Raw genomic sequence first — 24,745 nt, 5'->3', positions numbered from 1 at the left:
AGATGAATTATCAACAATACTCACGCATCATTTGAGCAAGTCATAAATTCTCCTTTTATTTTGGGATGCCATGAGCCAGTATGAAGCATTGCTGTATGACCCTTAAAAAAAAAAAAAAAAGGAAAAAATTCTTTTAAAAATGTAAAAATAAACAAACCGACCAAAAGCTGACATAGTATGCTTGAAAGTAAAACTTTTTAGTCCTCCCCAAGGCACACTATTTTAATTACAAACTGATATTATGTTATTTCAGTTTTATTTCATAATATGCTTTGTTTATTTCACTTTGTTTATTTTAATTTTAATTCACCATGTAAACCCTCCTGCCCAGGAATTAGTACAGTGCTTACATATAACAGGTGCTTAAAAAGAAAGAGTGGGGGGAAATGACAACCTCTCTTCAGGAACGAAGTAAAAAGAAAAACCACAATAAGACAATGGGGAAAAAAAATCAGTGGAAAAGAATTAAGGAGAATAGAAAGTACTTACAACTAACCAAGGCAAAAGCAAGAGGATGGGGAAAAAAAAATCCGTTCTTTAAAATGTGTCAACAATCTTAATTCTACAATACATCTGTAAGAATAAATATGTGAGAAAATAGAAACATCTTTAAAATGATTCAGGAAGATTAGCCCTACTCAGGATGGAGCATAATACAAAAACACTGCAATTATTTTATTTATTTATTTTTATCTTTATTGGAGTATAATTGCTTTACAATGTTGTGTTAGTTTCTGCTGTACAACAAAGTGACTCAGCTATATGTATACATATATCCCCATATCCCCTCCCTCTTGAGCCTCCCTATCCCACCCCTCTAGGTGGTCACAAAGCACCCAGCTGATCTCCCTGTGCTATGCGGCCGCTTCCCACTAGCCATCTATTTTACATTTGGTAGTTGTATATATGTCCATGCCACTCTCTCACTTCATCCCAGCTTCCCCTTCCCCCACCGTGTCCTCAAGTCTGTTCTCTACATCTGTATCTTTATTCCTGCCCTGCCAGTAGGTTCATCAGGACCAGTTTTTTAGATTCCATATATGTGCATTAGCATACGGTATTTGTTTTTCTCTTTCTGACTTACTTCACTGTGTGACAGTCTCTAGGTCCATCCACCTCACTACAAATAACTCAATTTAGTTCCTTTTTATGGCTGAGTAATATTCCACTGTATACATGTGCCACCTCTTCTTTATTCATTCATCTGTCGATGGACATTTAGGTTGCTTCCATATCTTGGCTAAGGTATATAGTGCTTCAATGAACATTGTGGCATGTATCTTTTTGAAATATGGTTTTCTCAGGGTATATGCCCAGTAGTGGGATTGCTGGGTCATACGGTAGTTCTATTTTTGGTTTTTTAAGGAACCTCCATACTGTTCTCCATAGTGGCTGCACCAATTTACATTCCCACCAACATTGCAAGAGGGTTCCCTTTTCTCCACACCCTCTCCAGCATTTATTGTTTGTAGATTTTTTGACGATGGCCATTCTGACCAGTGTGAGGTGATACCTCATTGTAGTTTTGATTTGCATTTCTCTAATGATTAGTGATGTTGAGCATCTTTTCATGTATTTGTTGGCAATCTGTATGTCTTCTTTGGAGAAATGTCTATTTAGGTCTTCTGCCCTTTTTTTTTTAATTTTTATTTTTTTAACATCTTTATTGGAGTATAATTGCTTTACAATGGTGTGTTAGTTTCTGCTTTATAACAAAGTGAATCAGTTATACATATACATATGTTCCCATATCTCCTCCCTCTTAGTCCCCCTCCCTCCCACCCTCCCTATCCCACCCCTCTAGGTGGTCACAAAGCACTGAGCTGATCTCCCTGTGCTATGCGGCTACTTCCCACTAGCTATCTATTTTACGTTTGGTAGTGTATATATGTCCATGCCACTCTCTCACTTCATGCCAGCTTACCCTTCCCCCTCCCCGTGTCCTCAAGTCCATTCTCTAGTAGGTCTGTGTCTTTATTCCCGTCCTGCCCGTAACTTCTTCAGAATTACTATCTTTTTTTTTTTAGATTCTATATATATGTGTTAGCATACGGTATTTGTTTTTCTCTTTCTGACTTACTTCACTCTGTATGACAGACTCTAGGTCCATCCACCTCACTACAAATAACTCAATTTCATTTCTTTTTATGGCTGAGTAATATTCCATTGTATATATGTGCCACATCTTCTTTATCCATTCATCTGTTGATGGACACTTAGGTTGCTTCCATGTCCTGGCTATTGTAAATAGAGCTGCAATGAACATTGTGGTACATGACACTTTTTGAGTTATGGCTTTATCAGGGTGTATGCCCAGTAGTGGAACTGTTGTCTTCCACCCATTTTTGGATTGGGTTGTTTGGATGTTTTTGATATTGAGCTGCATAAGCTACTTGTATATTTTGGAGATTAATCCTTTGTCAGTTGCTTCATTTGCAAATACTTTCTCCCATTCGAAGGGTTGTCTTTTCGTCTTGTTTATGGTTTCCTTTGCTATGCAAAAGCTTTTTTTTTTGCAATACGCGGGCCTCTCACCATTGTGGCCTCTCCCATTATGGAGCACAGGCTCTGGATGCGCAGGCTCAGCGGTCATGGCTCACGGGACCAGCCGCTCTGCAGCATGCGGGATCTTCCCGGACCGGGGCACGAACCCGTGTCCCCTGCATCGGCAGGTGGACTCTCACCCACTGCGCCACCAGGGAAGCCCTGTGCAAAAGCTTTTAAGTTTCATTAGGTCACATTTGTTTATTTTTGTTTCCATTACTCTAGGAGGCGGGTCAAAAAGGATCTTGCTGTGATTTATATCATAGAGTGTTCTGCCTATGTTTTCCTCTAAGAGTTTGATAGTGTCTGGCCTTACATTTAGGTTTTTAATCCATTTTGAGTTTATTTTTGTGTATGGTGTTAGGAAGCGTTCTAATTTCATTCTTTTACATGTAGCTGTCCAGTTTTCCCAGCACCACTTATTGAAGAGGCTGAATTTTCTCCTTTGTATATTCTTGCCTCCTTTGTCAAAGATTAAGTGACCGTATGTGTGTGGGTTTATCTCTGGGCTTTCCATCCTGTTTCACTGATCTATATTTGTGTTTTTGTGCCAGTAGCATACTGTCTTGATTACTGTAGCTTTGTAGTATAGCCTGAAGTCAGGGTGCCTGATTCCTCTGGCTCCGCACAAACACTGCAATTAAAACACTGTGATGTTGGTATAAAAACTGACATACATACCAAATCAATCACAGAGTATACATTTCAAACATAAACACACACATACACACACACACACAATTCCCTCCTAGGTAGCAAAGTAAGTTACAGTGGTCTCATACTCTAAGTCAGGTTCAGATGGGGCAGAAAAGAACCTAATATTTTTTAGTATAATAATGACAAGGCCACTTATTCTGAAAGGGTCCAGAATAAAGCTAAACTAAAAGTAGTAAAATGTGCATATTTAAATGACTTAGAAGTAAAATAACTGTAGCTCTCTGGAAAGACCGAATTGGAACTGGAGTACCCACACATGGGCCTGGAGACCCATCTCTAGTTCCAGCTGCTCACAATGCCTCAAATAGTATCTGGCCAACTCCTGACATTCTGTTTATGTTAAAAAGGTACAAACAGGGACCAGAGATCTGGAATCTCTTCCTGCAGTAGGAAAGAATGGACTGAAGTACTGCCTGGAGGGACTAGATAGGAAGTTTGAGATTCCACTTTCCTCTCCCGAGCTCAAGACTTGTATATTCAACTATCAACTTGATTGACATTTCCATTTGCATGTCATAAGCATTTCAAACATAATAGGCCCAATAGGGAAATCTTGATTCTTACTGCCCATTTTATTTGCAATAAACTTCTTTCCTAGTTGCTAAAGCTACAAACGTGGAAGTAATCCTTAAAGACTCCAATAACCCCTAAACTCTCTTCTCTCTACCCACCCAGATTCAATCCACGAGCTAGTCCTGTCAGTTCAACCCAAAACACATCTCAAATCTATCCACTTTTCTCCTTTTTCACTACTACAGCTCTTATATGAACCAACATTATCTCGTGTCTCTACATCAGTTATTATGTACTGTGACAGGCCTATGACTAGTCTCTCTACTTTTACTCTTGTGTAATGTGCTCCACAAAGCAATCAATAAAATAGAGACACAAATTTAGAGGACAAACATAGGGGCACCAAGGGGGGAAAGTGGGGGGGTGGGGGCGGGCGGGGATGAACTGGGAGATTGGGATTGACATATATACACTAATATGTATAAAATAGATAACTAATAAGAACCTGCTGTATAAAAAAAATAAAATAAAATACAAAAATAAAAAGAATAAAGTTTAAGGTAACCCCCCCCCAAAAAAAAGCAATCAATATCGTCCTTTAAAAATATACTTCTAAAAACGCCACTGCTTTTTATCCTCCATGGGCTTTCCAACGTCTTTCCACAGTGTACAAAAGCTTACATCTTCCAGCTCCTACTTTCTTTACAACCTCCCTAACTTTGTGCTCCTTCTTGCCCATAATGCACACACCTCCCTGGTCTTCTTTCATTTCCTCCCATACATGTGACTCTTTCCCCACATCAGGGCCTTTACACATGCTTTTCCATCTGCTGGAAAGCCCTTTTTCCACTTTTAGGTGCCTGGCTTCTTCTCACTCTTTCAATCTCAGCTTACATGCTACTTATTCAAATGAGTACTGCCTGGCCCTCTATCTAAGTAAATATGGCCCATTCCGTTCTTCTCTACCAGAGTACCTGTCCATTTCCTGGATAATAGTCACCGTAATTCGTAGTGCTATATCTATTAACTTCTTATTTGATTCTTGACCCTGTGTTAATGTTTTACATATTCATAAATAAACAAATAAGGATGGGAAAAAACCTAAAACAATATAAACCGAAACAAATGAACCCTACTGTATTTCAAATGAATAACAAATACACTGAAAAAATAAACAGCAGATAATAACCCAAGTAAGTATACACCCCGTAGTGGGTTGAATGGTGCCCCGCCCCCCCACAAAAGATATGTCCACGTCCTAATCACTGGAACCTGTGAATGGTCCTTATTTGGAAAAAGAATATTTTCAGATATAATTAAGCATCTCAAGATAAGGTCACTCTGAATTATCTGGGTCAGCCCTAAATTTGATAACAAGTATCCTCAAGTATCCTTATAAGAGACAGAAGAGGAGAAGACACAAAGAGGAAAGGCTCTGTGAAGATGGAAGCAGAGACTGGAGTTTCGCAGCCACAAGGATGCCTAGAGTCACCAAAGGCTAGAAGAGGCGAGGAACAATTCCTCCAGAGCCGTTGCGGGGAGCGTGGCCATGCCAATACCTTGATTTCAGACTTCTGCCCTCCAAAATTGTGGAAGAAAAAATTTCCATTGTTTTAAGCTACCAAGTGTGTGGTCATCTGTTACAGTAGTCCTAGGAAACTACTAATATATACTCCCAGTCTAAAGACCAAAAGAACGGTAAATAAATACTGCATTCCAGTTAATATGTCTGCATCGTTTTGGGCAATGGTATGCGTTAACAATTCGGAAACTGCTTTCAATACAATGAAGATTTAAACAATATTTGAGGAAATATGTTGAAGATAATGGGAGTCGAGTTTCTCACTGTTGGAGAAGGGAGTTACTCAAGTGGAAAAGGGGAAGACTAGAACGAACTTTGTGGTGTTTGAAACTGGGGATATCAATATGAACTCATGGTTTTTAATAGGTAGATGTAAATTTAAGGGTAAATGTACATTTGTAAATTATTCTCTAGCTTTATATGCTGCAAATGTCTGGAAACAATGACACCTCAGCAAACATAGCACAGATATCCTGGTTTCTAAATATCGTTCTCCACTAAAGGAACCAGGGCTCCTTGGAGAAATGATTGTTTTGGGAGCGGAGGTAGGAAAAGTACAAGATGAACAAAGAATATTTGGTTATGTTAAAATAATAAGAAAGTGTTGCAAAAATGACAGAGATATGCTAAAAACGATAAAATGCAGGTTGGAGAGGCTTCCACCAGCTAAACCTGGGACAATTAGGGCATCAAAATAAATAAAGTAATGGATGATAAACCATTGACTAAAATAAGAACTCTTGAATGCATATTAATATAATAAAGAAGTAAATAAGAGAAAGCTCTTCCTTACAGAATACTAATAAATATAAGATAAATTATAGAGTTAGAAAAATCATCAGTTTGCAATCATGACAGTAATACCTGATTCAGACAAGAACCATCAATGGATGCTAACACTAATGGAGGAAAGCCTGGTAACACACAGGGTAATTGCATGGTCTCAAAATCTCCCTGCAAATGGCTTAATAATGACAAAGAGATAATGGTAACTTTATAGTGAAGAAGAAATCTGGTAGGCTCCATCTTAACAAGTGATCCAAGTTTACATCATCAATACTGGGATGCAACTGACATCATGTACTTTCTGATATGAGGAAGTGAGGGTACAATATCATTTGTGGGTCAATCTTTCTAGAAATGCATACCTGACTCTAATTATGAAAAAAAGCAGGCAAAATCAAATTCTACATTTTACAAAACGACTGGCTTACAGTCTTCAAAAATATCAAAGTGAAAAAGGGGCAGGGGAGCAGAGGAACTATTCCAAATCAAAGGAGACAAAAAGGCATGATGATTGAACTGGTGAGAAAATAATTAGGGACAAGATCATTAAGATAACTGATGAAACTATTGACTATGGATTAAATAGTATTTTATCAACGTTAAATTCATGGTTATATAAAAAAATGTAATGTTATTAGGAACACCACACTAAAGAATTTAAGAGCAAAGGAGCATGATGTTTGCAACTTGTTTTCAAAAGCTGGGGGAAATTAAACACACATACATAATTTTTATGTATGTGCGTATACATATGAGCGTGAGTGTCTGGCGGGGTATATAAGTGAGGTGGGAGGAAAGCAGGGAGAGTGCATATTAGTCGAGGGAGGAAGGGAGGAAGAGATGAGGGGGAGATAAAGCAATGGGGTGAAATATTAGCAATTGGTAAATCTGAAAAAGGGGTATAAAGAAGCTGTGTACTGACTTTACAACTTTTCTGTAAATTTGAAATTACATGAAAATAAATACTTTAAAAAATATATTCTGGCTGCTCTGTGAAGAAAAGTCTGCTGCAAAAACAAAATAGGAATTAAGAGGGTCAACTGGGAAGATATTGATGTGGTTCATGTGAAAATTGACAGTGGCCTGGACTAGGGAACAGCAAGAAAGTGTTCAGAAGTGAGAAGATTTGGGATACATTTTAAAGACAGAGACAATAGGATTCCCTAAAGAATTGGATCTGGGCTATAATAACAGATGAAGCCAATGCCTGTGATCTGAGCAACTGTGTGAATGGGGTGACTGTATAAATACGTGTCATTCTTTCTGGCCATGGAGAACATGAACCTCATTCTGTGTTTAGGGAATTCGCCCCAAAAATGACTCTTCGTAGAAGACAGAGGCTACCACTCATAGAGAAGCAAAAAGTCAGGTGCCAACTTTGCCAGCCTCCCTTACAGATACGACACAGGAAATGCAATTGAGCTCCAGCCACAACATTCATTTTGAGCTGTGGCTCAAAGACAATGAGGATACCCTCTTTCTATCTCAGTCCATTCAGGCTGCTACAACAAAAATACCATAAACTGAGTGGCTTATAAACATCAAACATTTATTTCTCATAGTGCTGGAGGCTGGGAAGTTCAAGATCAAGGCAGTTTTAGTGTCCGAACTTCCTAATTCACAGATGCGATCTTTCTGCTATAACCTCACATGGTGAAGGGGAAAGAGAAGTTTCTCTGTCCACTTTCATAAGGGCACTAAACCCATTCATGAGAGTCCTGCCTTCATGACTTAATCACCACCTAAAGGCACCACCTCCTAGTAACATCACGTTGGGGAGACACAACATTCAGACCTGAAGACTCTCCTTCAGGACAGCAGTACTGCATCTCCTGCAAGACAGAGTTCCCTGCTCTTCAGTAGCAGTGGTACAAGCTGTGACATTCAATGTCTGGCAGTGGCCCTCATGATTTTATCAGCAAACCAGGTTTGTAGCGTGGTTTGTGGGCATTGTTCCTGCATTTCACATCAAGTGTCATTCACCCCTTCCAGCATTCTCATTACACATAAATCAAGTAGAGTAAGCTTCTGCTGCAATAACAGGTACTGAAATCCTCGCTCATAATTTTTATCAGGCAACTGCAGTGAATTAAATACATTTTGCAGGAGGTTCCAGTTTCACTCCAGATGGAATATACACATTCCATCCTATCACTCCATCTGATTACAATAAGTTCTGAACAAAATTTTAAAAGTTACTGCCAGAAGACACTGAATAGTAGATAAGATCAAGCAAAAAGGATACAGAACCCAGGTCCCAAGGAGCAGTGAGGTGATGAATTTCCTGGGGGGATGTTTTCTGCCTTCTCACTTCCCAACATAGGCTCTGGGGCAGCCCACATTGACAACTGAGAGCAAGAGCAGATAGACGGGGTTCCAAGAAAAGGCTGCAATCTCCAGAGGGTAGGGGTGGTGGGTAGGGAGAGTAGTGAAGGACCTGGGAGACAAAGCTCTTGTGACCTGACCTACCCTATGCCAGGCAAGCACAAGGAACAAAGCTGCCGGTCTCCCCTCAGTGCTGGTACCAGACATGGAAGTAGCCTTTACAGGCCAAAGAACTACTGACTGCCTCCTTTTCACACCAGGCAAGCAGTGGCTCTGAGGTGGCCCTTCTCATCCTCCCAACCAGCTGCAGTGGCCCTGTGAGGCGATCACAGCAGATGACTACCAGCAACAAAACAGTAACTGCCCTCTCCCTGGTGACAGGAGAAGCCCTTCGGGGAGGATATCTGTTGGCTCTCCTGACCTTACACCAGGGAAAGGCCAGCACCAAAGAGGCAAGGCGTCTCCTACCCTGACCCAAAAGCAGCAAGGACAGCAACCTCAATGGGGTAGAACACTTTTGATGTTCCATGCCCTCTACTAGGCCAACAAAGTAAGCCTAAGCCTTCCAACCATACAGTAGCATTTGTAGGACAAAAACCTTCTGATACTCTATGCTTTACATTGGGATAATGCCAACACAGACTAGCAGCACTCTCTTTTCCCACCAACTCATAGAAGCAGCTGCTGAGGGGTAGGTAAAACTTGATTTCCCCATCCCATTCCAGCTTTGCCCAGAGGCATACCCAGTTATAGGAACTGCTACATAGCACAAAAAGAGTAAGTCTCTGGTTTTCCAGCAAGAACACCAGAACAGAAAACTTCTGAAAACAGAGGGTAAAGGGAAAATTATGGGCTTAAGGAATAAGAAAGGTAGAGAAAAATAGCATCTAAATCTGTACAGAAAGTCCTGAGCTCACTCCTGAGGTACATATATGTAAAACCTGTCAGAATCAACTGAGGAAAAGCACTGAGATCTCAAGATGGTGCAGACTACCATCAAGGTTCCACACAGACTCCTGGGTAACACACACATGAGACAAACCAGAATAGCATACAAAGGCATAAAGGCTTTGCAAATTAAACCAATACTGGAAGTAAAAACAGCTCACAGAAGTCAGGTCAGGACATACAGTCTAAAACTAATCAGACTGACTGTCAGCTTAAAAGAAACCACATATTCACATAAGCAAAAAAACCCTCTAGCATTCTCCAGAAGTTTTAGACAGGAGTCAGAATCTCATAACACAGTATTCAAAGTGTCAAGGATACAATCCAAAATTTAACATACAAAGAACCAGGAGAATCTAACCAGCTCTCAAGAAATAAGACAAAAGATGCCAACCACAAGATGACCCAAATGTTAGAATTCTCAGAAAACTACTTTAAATCAGTGTTTACAATCATGATACAAAAAGGGAAAGCAAACACTTTTGAAACAAATACAAAGATAGACATGCTCAGCAAAGAAAAACAGACTAATTTTTAAAAATGGTTGTACTGAAAAATAATGGAAATTAAAAATTCACTGGAGGGGCCCAATAGTAGAATGGATACGTCAGAGGACAGAGTCAGTGAACTTGAAGACAGGTCAATAGAAATAATTCAATCTAAACCATAGGAAGAAAAAGGAATAGGGAAAAAATGAGCAGAGACAATAATATTAGACAATATCAAAAGATTTAGTATTCATGTTATATAAGATTCAGAAAGAAGAGATAGGTGCAAAAAATTTTTGAAGAAATAATGGCTAAAAATTTCCCCAAAGTGGTGAAAAATGTAAACTTACAGATCTAAGAACCTCAGTGAATGCCAAACAAAATGAACTGAAAACAAAAAACAAACTAATGAAAGCCAGAAGACAGTGGAACAATACTTTTAAAGTAATGAGAGAAAAATACTGTCAAGTTAAATGTACAGAAAATGTACTTCAGGAGTGAAGGTGAAATAAAGACATTCTAAGATGAAAGAAAACTAAGAGAACTAATTCACATGGAAAATAAAAGAATAACAAAAAATTTCAAGAATCATTTTATTATTTCAAGATTATTATTTTTTATTCTTATTATTTTATTATTTCAAAAAATATTAATTTAAGAATAATCATGAGGACCTTCCTGGTGGTGCAGTGGTTAAGAATTCGCCTGCCAACGCAGGGGACACGGGTTCGAGCCCTGCTCCGGGAAGATCCCACATGCCACAAAGCAACTAAGCCCATGTGCCACAACTACTGAGCCTGTGCTCTAGAGCCCGCGAGCCACAACTACTGAGCCCACGTGCCACAACTACTGAAGCTCGCGTGCCTAGAGCCCATGCTCTGCAACCAGAGAAGCCACTGCAGTGAGAAGCCCGTGCACCGCAATGAAGAGTAGCCCCCCACTTGCCGCAACTAGAGAAAGCCTGCACGTAGCAATGAAGACCAAATGCAGCCAAAAATAAATTAATTTTAAAAAATAAACATGAAAAGAAGGAACAAAGTTGAAGGATTCACACTTTCCAATTTCAAAATTATCTACATGTCAATGTTAATAGCAGCTTTATTCATAAAGCTTTGTAGGTAAAACATGTTTTGCCAATGGAACAGATGTGCAGTGAGAGGGAAAGGGGGCAGTAAAGAAGACGTTTCAAGGAGAAAATAATCAACTGTGTCAGACACTGCTGAGAGTTACAGTATTATGAGAACTGACCACCAGATATGAATGGCATGATGGGTGGGCGCCATGCACAGATAAGTGAGTTAGGTTCCCCTCAATTCTGTGCACCTAAGGTACTAAAAGATAGTAATTAAACTGGCTCATAGAGTAAAATCATAGGACTGTCAGGGATCCCATTAAGCTCTTTCCAAAATAGAAATTTGCCAGTCTTTGCTTATTTAAGGAAAAAAAAAAGAATTTCTAATACCAAGCAGTAAATAGGTACCTGATCTAGTTTCACCCCATTAAATATCTGCCTCTGGGAAAACAGCTCATGACTTGCAACAGAAAGGACACCCCAATAATCCCAAGATATGCCCTGCCTTCAAGGACCTAGATCCTAAACTGCCTTGGCTTCCTCAATCTTGCACACTACTCCACACCTTCATTCTCCCGCTCTGCTTAGCTCAGCTCCACCTCCACTGACATCTTCGCCTGGCCTCTTAATCTAATGTGGAGCCTGCTTACCTCCCAGTCAGTTCCTAGTTTACCATCTTCCTCTCCCACTCCCAGACTCAGGGATTCACCCATTCTCAGCACAATGGGTGCTGCTCAGTCCAGTTCTTAGAATCCCACTTCCTATGCTTTGACATAACAACAACCCCAAAACTGACCCAGCCCAACAGGTCTTGAAGGCAGGCTCCAGAAAACAGGTCTTCTACTGATATTTGTTGACTAGAGTTGAAATAGCATCTTGAAATATAAAGGATAGTTCTAAGAGGACCAAAAGAAGATGATCCTTATTACATAGAACACTATGATAAAATGTGGTCACCTTAGTTGTTGAATACACAGAATATGAACACAAATAGTAAGTTAAACTGAAGAAATCTAAAAGACTATGAATGTTTCTTGTTTGTAAAGACAAGAGTGTGACAAAGGCAATGGGAATGTTAAGTACCCTTGTGTTAAAACAGTGACGAAAATTAGTCATAACAAAAAATGAAGTTCAACTAAGGATTCTTAAATGGAACTAAACAGATTCAGTACCAAGGCTAACATTAGTGGAAAAATTTTTAAAGTGACACCTATTAAAGAAGAGTCGGTGACTAAAACACTTTTTCATCAAATAAACTAGGTTTTCTCTCTTTCTCCTTTATCTAAACATAGGCAGGCGCCCCTGGAAAAAAAAAACTTGTTTCCCTCATTTATTTAACAGCCTTAACTGGAAAGAGCCTAGTAGAAAGAATGAAACATCCATTTGTTTCTCATAATATGCTAAACTTTGCATACAGAGAGGACATTATCAAACCATGACGACTATTGGTTTCCTCTAACACGCGCGCGCGCACGCGCGCGCACACACACAGAGAGGTGTGCTGATCAGTACTTGTCCGTCCATACCCCCGCGGCAGCCTCATGACAAACGCTGTAAAACAGCTGCCTCGCCACAGCACCATTTGTACTCACTGAATGAAGTGAGGCTCTGTGACCCACAAAAATGAAAGTACCCATGTCTTTGGCATATGGTGAGCTAACTAACAGAAGCAACTCCTATGAAGAGATGAAATGCATCAGGGAATATACCTTGAGCTTTAATCCAAAAGCTCTTCTTAACCAAAGTCTATTCATGGGCTTTCAGGAATCACCAAACTTTCTGAAGTTGCCAGCAAGATTTTCTGTCGGTATATTTTGCTGGAGAAAACGTTCATAGCTTGATTTTGGGAGGTGGCAAACTTCTTCTCTAATGGACTACATAGTAACTATTTTAGGCTTTATGGGCCACATGGTCATTGAGGCAACTACCCAAATTCTACCACTGTAAGTACAAAAGCAGTCATGGACAATAGTAAATGAATGGGCATGGCTGTGTTTCAGTAAAACTTTTATTTACAAAACACAGGTTGCAGGCTGGATTTGGACCACAGGCTATATCCTGCTGACCCCTGTTGTAATCCATCACACTCTTAGTAATTTACTTCTAGGAATCAAGGACTCTGAAGTCCAAATCTTTCTAATTCCTGAGCAATTTTAAAATCCATTTGAAGATATCAAAGAGATCGATTCATTCTTCTTTGATCTACTCAACTCCAACGACCTCTTCTAAGATACTTCAGCAGCCCCAACTATGGCTAACTCTGTCCACAGATGGTTCCTTTTCTGAAATCAAGAACTTTCTTTTCAACATCCTAAATTTCAACCAATCACTCAGTGTAAACCTGAGTGTCCTTTTGCTGTACTTATAATGCACAACTTTTGTTATGGAATAACCCCCCCTCATCATCATTGTACTACATTCAAACACCTCGGGCTCATGAATAGACTCAGGGATATCATACAAATATGCCAAATGACTATCTACAAATTTAGATTTGGTGGTCATTAATGCTCCCACAACTCTTCCAGCAATTTTCCTCTCACACCATCAATAGCTATTCTAAGCCTTCACTGTCCTACATAAGGCCTCATCCCAACACCTCCTAACACAAAACTAGGAAATGACCCTGTGACTACATGGTGATACCTTCAACTGCCTATCTAAGGCTCACCACCTATAAACGTACCTGCACATGAGCCCATCCTTATCCCTCCATTCCCAGTGTAAATAAATTCCCTCCTCCCACTCAAAGCTAATTCCTGCTCTTATGTCTGATCTCTATCACTACCACCTCCTCAGGGACTTTCATAATTACTTAGTATGTTTGGTATTTGCAGAACCGTGTTAGTTTTCTATTGCTGTGTAACAAATTACCACCAACTTAGGGGTTTAAAACAACTCCAATTTATTAGCTAACAGTTTGGGGGGTTAGAAGTCCAGTCACAATCCAGAAGTCTGAATTTTCTGCTCAGGGTCTCATAGGCTAAAATCAGGATGTCGGTAGGGCTTCCTTCTGGAGGCTCTGGGGAAGCATTTGTTTCCAAGTTCATTCAGGTTGCTGGCAGAATCCAACTTCCTGTGGGTGCAGGACTAAGATGCCTATTTCATTGTATCTGTCAGCTGGGGGCTGCTCTCAGCATCTAGAGGCTGTGTCCTTGCCACATGGATTCCTTCACCTTCAAAGCCAGCAAATGAAAACCTTTCTCTTGTTGAATCTGAATTAGGCAAAGCCATGCCCCAAAATCTTTGCAAAAACAATCTCTTCTTGACATATACACACTACCATATATAAAACAGATAACTAATAAGGACCTACTATATAACACAGGGAACTCTACTCAATACTCTGTAATGGCCTATATGGGAAAATAATCTAAAAAAGAGTGGATATATGTATATGTGCAACTGATTCACTTTGCTGTACACCTGAAACTAACACATTGTAAGTCAACTATACTCCAATAAAAATTAAAAAAAAAAAAAGAACAGGGGAAAAAGAAATCCCTTCTTTAACCATAGCCCTTGCTGAAATGGCTAAGAAATAACCTCCTTAAGCTTCCTAGAGGTCACCTGGTTTGTTTGAGAAAATCTGTGAGGCACATGCTTCATTTCTTGAAAGAGTCTTTAGTGTGACTGACTATTCTGACCTTTTGATCTTTCTGAGGTTTTAGCAAAAGGTTATATAGCCACACCCTGGGCTTTTTCCTCTATGCCACACTTTCAGATGCAATTTCTTCATTTTAACATTCTTTGCCATCTGGATAGGTTCAAAATTAACTAAATCATCTAGTACTCATTCCTTTTTAACAAGACTCCTCTCAATTTACCTTTTTTCTCTCATATTTTATTATAAGTAGCAAGAAGAAACCAGGCAGTACTTTCAACATTTTGCTTGGAAATCTCCTTGGCTATAGCTATGCACCCAACTTCATCACTCAGGTTCTGCTTGCATCTTCAAAGCCTTGAACAGAGAATCACCCTTGAGTCAAATCCCTCGAATTTTAAAATCCTTTTTTGCCAGGAAGAGCCCAATCCCTTTTAAGGGCTCATCTGATTAGGCAGGATGCACTGAAGATAATTTTCCTTTCTTAAAGACAACTGTGCCAGACAATATAACCTCATCACAGAAGTATCTCATCATAGTCATTGGTCACATCCACACCCAAGGGGAGGGGCAGGGAATCTTGGGTGCCTTCTTAGAATTCTTCCTACAAGGACTGTGTGTGTAGCAATTCTGAAATTACTTTCTATGGACTATACCACTGAAGAAATGAGAAAATATACTGGTGATGCTGGAGGCCAAGTTTCTCACTGGAGAAGTGAAATACAAATATGGAATGGGGAAAGGCTAGGAAGTTGGATTACAATTAGATATATCAGGGTGAACTCATGATTTTTTAATATATTTTGTTTATTTTTTGATTGGTTGGTTTATCCTCCCAGCCCCAGCTCTGTCTTCTGAAATTGTCTAGAAGCATTAACACCTCAGCAGCAATGAACATATCCAGTGCCCAGATGTTGATTTGTAAATAGAATTCCCTATTCAAAAGAGCCATGGAATGCTAGAGAAATCAGAACAGAAAAGTACAAGGTGAGCCAGGAACTTTTGTTGTGCCAGATGTAAGAAAGTACCCCCCAAATGATGGGGATATGTCAAAAGGATAGAAACCAGTGTTATGGAGTTTCTATTAGATAAAAAGCTCTGGAAATATTCAGAAACTGCAAAGAAACACAATGTACTTTAAATCACTGCATTTTTTAGAGTTTATATTTGCAGTTAAAACCATCAGTTACAAATGCTTAAGGAAATAAAAATATACCTAGAATTCACAGTTTACAATATTTTACTCCTAAGAAACAATATTTACCATTAAAAGGACACGACTAAAATATTTCATCTCCAAATAATAAGGGCAATTTTCTCGAGTGGCTGGATATCAGAATAACTACACGTACTATTCAAATATAAATACAGCATCTGAAAATACCTTTTCCCCAGAATTCCTTATAAAGCTTCTAATCTCCATAATTAAAGTATACTCACAGAGAGATGGCCCACTAAAATATTTAAGAATTCTGATGTCCCCTGAGCCTGTCCCCTCCCACTTTAGCCAAATAATTATGAAATAAATGGCACAGAACTGTTTTAATGTTGAAAAAGAAAAAGGCTGAAGGCAAAGTATGTGTCTAAGAGTTTAAAGTAATAGAGAAAAACACTCTCTGGGACTTCCCTGGCGGTCCAGTGGTTAAGACTCCGCACTTGCACTGCAGGGGGCGCAGGTTTGATCCGTGGGAGAGAACTAAGATCCCACATGCCGCAGGGCGCGGTCAAAAAGAAAGAACAGATAAAAAGAAAAACACTCTCTGATTGGAAGTAATGTACTAACATTCTCGTTTAGAATAAGTAAGTTTTAGATGACAATATATCTACAGTTTTTAAAGCATGCTTTTGAATGGTTTAAGGGTTGATTCCTGTTTATCCTTGTCCTACTTTCCTAATGACTTAAACCTGAAGAAGTAAGGTCCCATTTTCCCAGATAATATAACCAATAAATCCCATGAACCCCAGATCAGTGACCTTCATATTTTAAAGACACAGCAGAACCTGATTTTCAAAGGCTATCTTATAGAGAACTCCAACACATAAAACAGACAAAATTGGACCTTCTCTGGCCGAAGGAGGAGGCCTGCTGCCCCTCACTCACACTCTAAGGCCTCTCATTCCACCCCACTACAGGCCCTGAGGCACTGGCATACAATCCCAAGACTGCAGAACATGTAAAATGTGGCTCTAACAATAAATGATGTAAAGGTTCCGGTGTGATCAGAAAAAATGTTTTTCAGATGCATAAAAGAAAAAATACAGAAACGGACATCTTAATAGTGATTATATTTGGGTAGTAGAGTTACAAGTATTTTTTCTTTTTTTATTTTCCAAATTTTTAATAGTCAATAAGAATTAGTTAGAAACCCAATAAACTATTTTTAAAAGGTATAAATATGAATACTCTCCCTGTAATGTAATGCATTGTGTTGCAGTATGCAACAGAAAAAAAAAATTCTGTACCACTATAGGTACACATTAAAAAGAAATATACACATACACACAAAGACACAAAGATTAGAGATAAAAATCTAACGATATAACAATTTAATAATCTAATTAGAAAGGCCTGTTTATGTTTGAAGTACATAATGTTTTATAATAATAGATCAGATATATTTAATAGTTTCCTTTAATGTCCTACTTGTTGAACTTTCCAGTAAAGCCACAAGTTAATAATTACTCTTGGAATCAGAAAAGAAGCTTAGAAATTAAGAAAAAGTGTCCAATGAAATCTGCTTCTTTCAAATAATAATTCTTGCATTTCTAAAACCCATCACTCAAGCCAAAGACTACAATTAAGTTACAAGTAATGTTTCCTAAACAAATAGTTAATTATATTTGCTTCTGGAAAATGGAGAGAGTAAATATTAACCATGATTTTGAAATCAAAGCAGAGATAATATTAGACAAGATTGGGAGAGTTATAATATTTAGTTACAATATACGGTTGTTTCTTGCATATTGGTAATTAACTTAATATTTTAATTTCCTACATTTCTACATAGATTTGTTTATCCACCCTCATCCTACTTTCCCAATAATCTTACTATATGTAATATATATATATATATTTATATAAACATATATATATTTCTGAAACTGCAGAAACAACCAGATGCAGAACCAACCAGATTTCTTTCTTCTTGAAATTTTCTTGGCTAAAACCTAAATCCACAAAGTCTTAAGTCTTTTTATAACGTAAGAAGCCCTGAGCAGCTGAAATCATTAAGAGCTTAGAAACTGGCAAAAACTTCTCTTCCTCATATTATTTAAGCAAAATTGTAACCATAAACTAAAAAAGAATAAGTTAAATAAGAGTTTTTAAAGCTTTCCTTTCCACAAACCCATTGTTTAAATAAAGTTTTAGATTCCCAAAAGCTTCAAATAAAACAGATAGAAACAGAACTATTTGAGTTTAAGATAGGGAGATTGATCTGGAGCCCTATCTGCTTTATTTCCTTATCACCATCACCCTCAAAACAACATCTTTGGTGGAATCCTTAGGGCAATGATTTTAAGATGAGGGGAGAGAAACTCTAGTGGAATACGTGGGGGAAAAAAAACACTATTCAAGCCACCACTACAATATAATTGCATATAGCATTATGTTTAAATTATATTTGAATGCTGTTTGAATCATCTAACACACACTGGACACTCAATAAACAGTCAATAAACAAAAGGAAAGGCATAAGACTGTGATCCTCATTAGGATTAAGAAGCATTTCACTAGGCTTCAGCAGAGGGCAGTTTGAAACACACTGTATTAATTTATTCCAATAGCTCAACTAGAGCGCCTAAAATAGATTACAGTCAATTCTCATTACTCACAGTAGTTATGGTCTACAAAGTTCTGCAAACACTGAATTATCAAATACAGGATTAGATTGCTGCAAGTCTCTGGTCACATTTTTGTCAACCAATCAATACATAACTTTGTTTTATATATGTTTGTGTTTAAGGACATCTTTTATTTAACACATATAGTTGAGTCATTAACAATGAACTCATAGCTAACAGCACTATAACTCTTTCCTGAATGAAGCTTATCTAACACATGTATTTTCTCTATAAGGCACATCAAAGACTTTCTTGAACTTAGGTAACACTTGACAGGACTACAGCAATTCAGCCCTGGGGGCCATTTTAAACAGCAAGATCACCAACAAAAAGCACAAAAATAAGAAAAATGTAGCACTAAATAGACTTCCAAAAGGACACTTGATTACAGCATGAGAACTGAAACAAGAAGGTATAGCATCGCCTTGCTCAAATGCTTTTTTGCCACCTGCCAGATGCATGTCTGGAAGTTACCATGAAAGGGCTGTGAGTATTGATTTTGGGTTTACAAAAAAGTTTTAGCAAGTAGGTGAGCTTGCAAATACAGAAATCACAAATAATGAGGATCGAGTGTATTTTCTTAGACAATCAAATCTCATGTAAGATGCTGACTTAGGCACAACCCAAAAGGTACTAGAAGAAGGTACTAGATAGGAGGGGAAGAAAGAGTGAAAATCAGAATTCAAATGAAGGCTCAAAATTCTACATCAACCATATGCACTGACACTTTAACATACTTTTAAATCATTTTTATTTATGTATAGGAGAGATTTACTTAGAGAAATATTACAACACATAAAAACTACATAAAGTCTTAATTTCCACTCATACAGTGGTAGACTTGATATAATACATAATAAAAACCTTTTAAAATCCAGAATGCACAAAGTGCTGCACAGTGTGGTCACTAAATTAAAAATTGCATTATTGTTCCCAATCCATCACCCCTCCCTGTATCCACAACCTCTGACATGTGGTACTACAGTTCCTCTCACCAGAGACCAGATGTTACTCATGGTCATGTGATTTGCTTTGGTCAGTGGAATGTTCGTGGACATGATATGAGCAATGGCTTGAAATATGCTTTCAGAGTTGGAGTTTCCTTCTTGTATTTCTGCCATCACCATAAGAAAAACATGCCCTCAGGTAGTCTGTTTGTACAAGGAGGAACAGAGTCACACAGAACAAGCCTACACTCTATCTGCAGCTTGGAGCCAAGCCCAGGCAAGAGCAGCCAACCCATATATATGTTAGCAATTATAAATAAGCCATTAAGCTTCATAGCATTATTGGGACTACAGTTAATTGGTATTTAATATACATTAATTTTAAAATATCATTATACCACTAAAATCCTTTACATAAAAAGACTGATGAGACCCTTTTTCATTCTTGTCCTAAAGCCTAGTACATAGTAGGTTTGTGGTAGACTGTATTTCAAAAGATGGCTGCATTCATATCTCACAACCCCCGTGATACTTTACAATGTGATCTTGCCATTCACCCACCAAATGGTGACGTCTATCTCCTCTCTCCCCGAATTTGGGCTGGTCCTATGATGCTGTGTAAGACTCAACACCAGACCTTAAGGAATCTGAAGTTCCCATGTTCATCCTTCATGGAACCTAGTCACCAAGCAGCAAGTCAAACCACACTAAGTGTCTACCACACTGTGAGAAAACCCAAACTAGACACGTGGAAGGAGAAAGGGGGCAGGGTTGGAGGGAGAGAATGTGTGCGTGTGTGTGTGTATGAGAGAGAGAGAGAGAGAGAAGGGGTAGGGGAAAGAGGAAGAGAGAAAGAAATGCCACTGGTGAGAGCACCAGCTGTAAACCATCAGAGTGAGGTCATTTTGGACTTTACAACTATCCTAGTGCCCCAGCTGACACTATGAAGCAGAAGAACTTCCTGGTCAATGCACAAAATTGCAAGAAATAATAAATTATTTTTAAGACATTAACTTTGGGGGTAAATTATGGCAGCACAAACAAGTTGTTAGTAAATGTGTACTGAATTAATTAAATTCACTAAAATATTGTGTCATACTTACCTTGGTGTTGGCCATATCTACAATATACTGGTCTCCCTTTATACACTCCATTACTTCAAAACCATCTCTGTCAATCACTTTGGCCTGAGAGCTTCCAGATACAACAAGAATCATGTCTCCTGTGTTACTGTACTGTAATGACTTGATCTGATGGCTATGAAAAAAAAAAAAAAGACAATCTGGTAAGACACTGAGCATGTTTATACTTTCACTTATTAAGCACTGTCAGAAAAACAGTCACACAACTCCACAAATTGTTAATTCTACAAAATCAGGAACATCAACCTCAAATGGGCCCTCAACACCAGTGCCTACCCTGTTAAGTTCTCCTCCCACTCTCCACAGCAAGCTATTAAAATCTCTACTCGCCTTAAATCTTCAACCCAAACAACTCCCCCTCTGTAGCTGTTGATTCTTCCTGCTCTTTCCCAGAAGAAACATAAGAACTGCGTCAACGTCCTCTGATTACTGTTATAAATGTATCTGCTTCTGAATGCCTCTCTTGCCTCTTCCTTTTGATTACAATGGTGAAAATGAACCTCTTCCTGCCCCAGGCATATCTACTACCTATATTCTGGATCCCACCCCTTTCCAGTCTCCTCAGTAACTTCTGACTACTCTCCCTCTCTCTCCTCCCCTTCACAGCTAAGCTATCTAAACAAGTTTTCATCTCCCTCCTTATTTCTCTAGCACTGTAGTATCCTTTCCACCCTCACCACCCCACTGAAAGTGATCTTGCCATGTGGCTGTAGTGAATGCTACGATGTGCCACCCAGATCAATCCTTTCAGGACTGAAGTACTCATTCCCCCAAGCTTCCAGGATTTGGCCTGCTGGTGGCTTACAACTAAACTAAACCCTCAGGAATTTCCCTGAACCACAGAGAACTCCCTCATCCAAGGTTATGTTACCATCCCAAAACATCCCACAGTCAATGACTGGTCAATGTGCAGTAAAATGGTCCAGCCCTCTGTTTCAATCAGGAATATCTCAGAAGGGTTATTCCAGCTTCAGATCTCCCTGCGGGAATCAGCTGAGACTGCTGTTGCAACTACCAAGCAATTCAGTTCCTCCATCTTCCTAATGCCGTTTCCCTGCACCTTCCCTCCTAGGGGTTGATCCCAGAAGCACTCCTCAACAAACCTCCTACATGCAAATCCTGAAGTTTCAAAATGTTTTGGGGGAACCTAACCTGAGAGACTTGGTAGCAAAAGTAGACCTGTGAAGTCCACTCCAGTGGTGTCACTGACTGGTTAGCAATGAGGACCCCATCTCTGGTGGTACATAGTCCCTGATAAGCTGCAGCAGCGCAAATGCAACTGCTAAAACTGTTGGTCAAAGGGAAGGCACTGGCTGGTGCAATACTTCAGGCATTTGAGAGGTACAGGAAAGGAAGTAATTGAAAGGTCTATGGAACTGGGTAGCTTATTGCTAGGGGCAGTCAGCGCAAAAAAGAAAGACAATGAAAGGCTGAGGATGATTAATCACCAATTAAAGACTACAGACTGAAAGCCGGAGGGCCCATTTAGCAGCATATAAAGACAGGGTTATTGCTCTCTGTCAGGTAAGTGCTATGCAGTCACTGATCCCATAAAGCAGGTGTTTTCTACCTCTATTAGGAAGGAAGACCAAAAGCAGTTGACAGTCATATGTAAATCAACAGCAGCATACATTTACATGCTTGAACCAGGGCTATGTTAATTTTCTAGTCCTTTGTCTTAAAATAGTCCCAAGGGACCTGGATCACCTGAAGAATCCAAAGAAATTCATGCTGGTCCATGATCCATGACAGCATGTTAACTATATCAGGTGAGCAAAATGTCTAAACTACATTGGTTAGAAACACTCTCCCCAGGAGATGCGAGATAAAACCTAGAAAAGATCAGGAGACTGAGAAAAGGAGATGTGGGGAAGATCCACATAGACAGACATATGAAAGTGGACACCAAAAATGAAGCTCTTTGTATCACACGTTAACCTCAGAGAGCATCAACCTTAAAAGAGGCAATGAACAACCATGCAGACAAAGTTAGGTGGCCAGTTCAGCTGACATTAGCTAGCTTTTGTCATCGTCCACTCCACTCTTAACGCAATAGGCTCATAAATGAAACAGTGGTGCTAGCAGGGATGAAAGTTATGCATGGGAATGACAACAGCTCTCCAAAGTTGACCTAACTATTGCTGAAGGTCCCACCCGCCAGTAACAGAGGCCTATGGTAAGACCCCCTCCCAAAATCAATACTAAGCTAATAAATATGTAAAATACATAATATGAAAGACTGTGGTACGTGTACAGGGAAAAACAGAATGGGGAAGGCAGATAGTACGTACCAAGGAGGCAGGAATAAATATTTTAAGTGGAGTGGTCAGGAAGTAGGTGACTGAATAGTTTATCAGGTAACTGACGTAGTAGGTTATGCAGATATTTTCAGGAAGAGTGTTCCGAGAAGAGGGAACAGTTACTAGAAAGGACCTGCATGAAGAGAATACTTGCTTTGTTCCCAACGTGGCTGTAGAATGAGCAAAAAGAACAGGAGTTGGAGATAAGGTCAGAATGCAGCCAGTGGGGTGGTGCAGATCAAGGAGGGCCAGGTAAGGCACCAAAAGGACCTTGGTTTTACTCTCTCTAGAAGAAATGAGAGGAAACCCACTAGAGCATTTTGAGCTGAGAAATGACACAATCTGACCTATTCTGTACAGAACCACTTTTTTGGCCTGGACTATTTTATAGTCTGAAGTCTATGGAGCCCTTCTTAGAATGTTTTTAAACACATTAAAAAAAACACACTAGACACACCATGAAAATCATTCATAAAGAAATAACTATAAAAATATATATTTTTTTAATTTGTGACATAATATGGAGTTTCTACACTAATGTATCAAGTAACTAGGCCTAGAGGCAGGTCTGATAACTTCTGTAATTTCAAAGCAGTGATGATCATAAACAATATATCTTTCAATATACCTGTAACAATGGTAATGTGATACGAAAGCATCTGAAATTTGCAGGTACACCTGTGACTCTGTTGCCTACTTTCATAATTAAAGGAAATGCTAAATTTCAGTTAGAAGTTAGTGAAAGGAAAGAAATTTTTATCCAGGTTCACAGAAATTGGGAGAACCAGACATTGAACTCATGAGCCACAGAATTCTGTATAACTATAATTAAGAAATTAAGTGACAAGGTAGAGATCTTATATAGAGAACTGAAAATAATAAAAAAGAAATATGAAGAAATTCTAGAATGAAAAATACATAACTGAAATTTAGAACTAATAAATGGGTTTAATAGCAGAGAATTAACAGTTAAAAGATCATTTTTAGATTGAAGCATGGTGAGAAAAAATGGAAAATGCAGAAAAAAACATAAGATACACATTAGATGTGGTAAGAAGGTCTCATACTGGAATTGCAGAATGGAAGGAGTGAGAAGCAAAATGTGCAGAGGTGACTGTCAAAATTGGAAACATGATAAAAGACACTAAACCAGAGATTCAGTAAGTATTATAAACACCAGAAGGATAGTAGAAAACCACACCCAGGCATATCATAGTAAAACTGCTGAAAACTTAAAGACAAAAGGAAAACGTTTAAAACAGCCAGAGCGGGGGAAAAAAATTCCTTCAAAAGGGTAAAAATAAAACTAACGGAAGACTTTTGCAAAGAAGCAACAAAAGCCAGAGGACAACGCAATGATATCTTCAAAGTTCTGAATAAAAATAACTGCCTAGATGGAATTATAGGATCACTAAAAATAAAGACAAAATAATTTCCCGAAAAACAGAAGCCAAAAGAGTTTGTCAACAGCTGACTATACTAATGGAAAGAGCCCTCAGGCAGAAAGAAAATGACCCCAGATAAAAGCATACAGAGTATGGTATGAAAAATAATAGAAAGGGAGGATATATAAGTAAATCTCAACGACTACTGACTTCATAAAACAACAATAATATATCTGATGGGACTTAAAATGTATACACACACACATACCCATATATAAAATTGAAATACATGAAAAGAACTGCAGAAGTGTAGGAGAGGATAAATGTAGTTACATATGGTAAATGTTCTAAAGTCTTTGTATTGACTGGGAAGGGGTAAAAGTACTAATTTTTAATAAAATTTCAGTCTATTATTAGAATATATGATGTAATCTTTAGGGTAAGCACTAAAGGAACAGTAAAAGACACTAACAAGCCAACTGAGAGGAGAATATATAGTATTAAAAAATTAATGCAGGGACTTCCCTGGTGGTGCAGTGGTTGGGAGTC

At 38.7% G+C, this 24,745-nt stretch overlaps 1 protein-coding gene across 4 annotated transcripts in view; it reads right to left on the bottom strand.

The window, feature by feature from the left end:
• WDR70 (WD repeat domain 70) overlaps positions 1-24,745 on the bottom strand; it is a 310,180-nt gene that overhangs the window by 188,858 nt on the left and 96,577 nt on the right. For all 4 annotated transcript variants that reach the window (XM_019930128.3, XM_073802066.1, XM_019930126.3 and 1 more), the window contains 2 exons: positions 20,473-20,626; positions 25-101 (listed from right to left, as the gene is read on the bottom strand). In XM_019930128.3, the coding sequence (XP_019785687.2) occupies positions 25-101; positions 20,473-20,626 (231 nt within the window). The remainder of the gene's footprint in view (positions 1-24; positions 102-20,472; positions 20,627-24,745) is intronic.

Source organism: Tursiops truncatus, chromosome 3 (genome assembly GCF_011762595.2).
Source record: "Tursiops truncatus isolate mTurTru1 chromosome 3, mTurTru1.mat.Y, whole genome shotgun sequence".
Classification (NCBI taxonomy): domain Eukaryota; kingdom Metazoa; phylum Chordata; class Mammalia; order Artiodactyla; family Delphinidae; genus Tursiops; species Tursiops truncatus.
The sequence above is the reverse complement of the archived record's forward strand: the minus strand, read 5'-3'. Positions and strand labels throughout refer to the sequence as shown.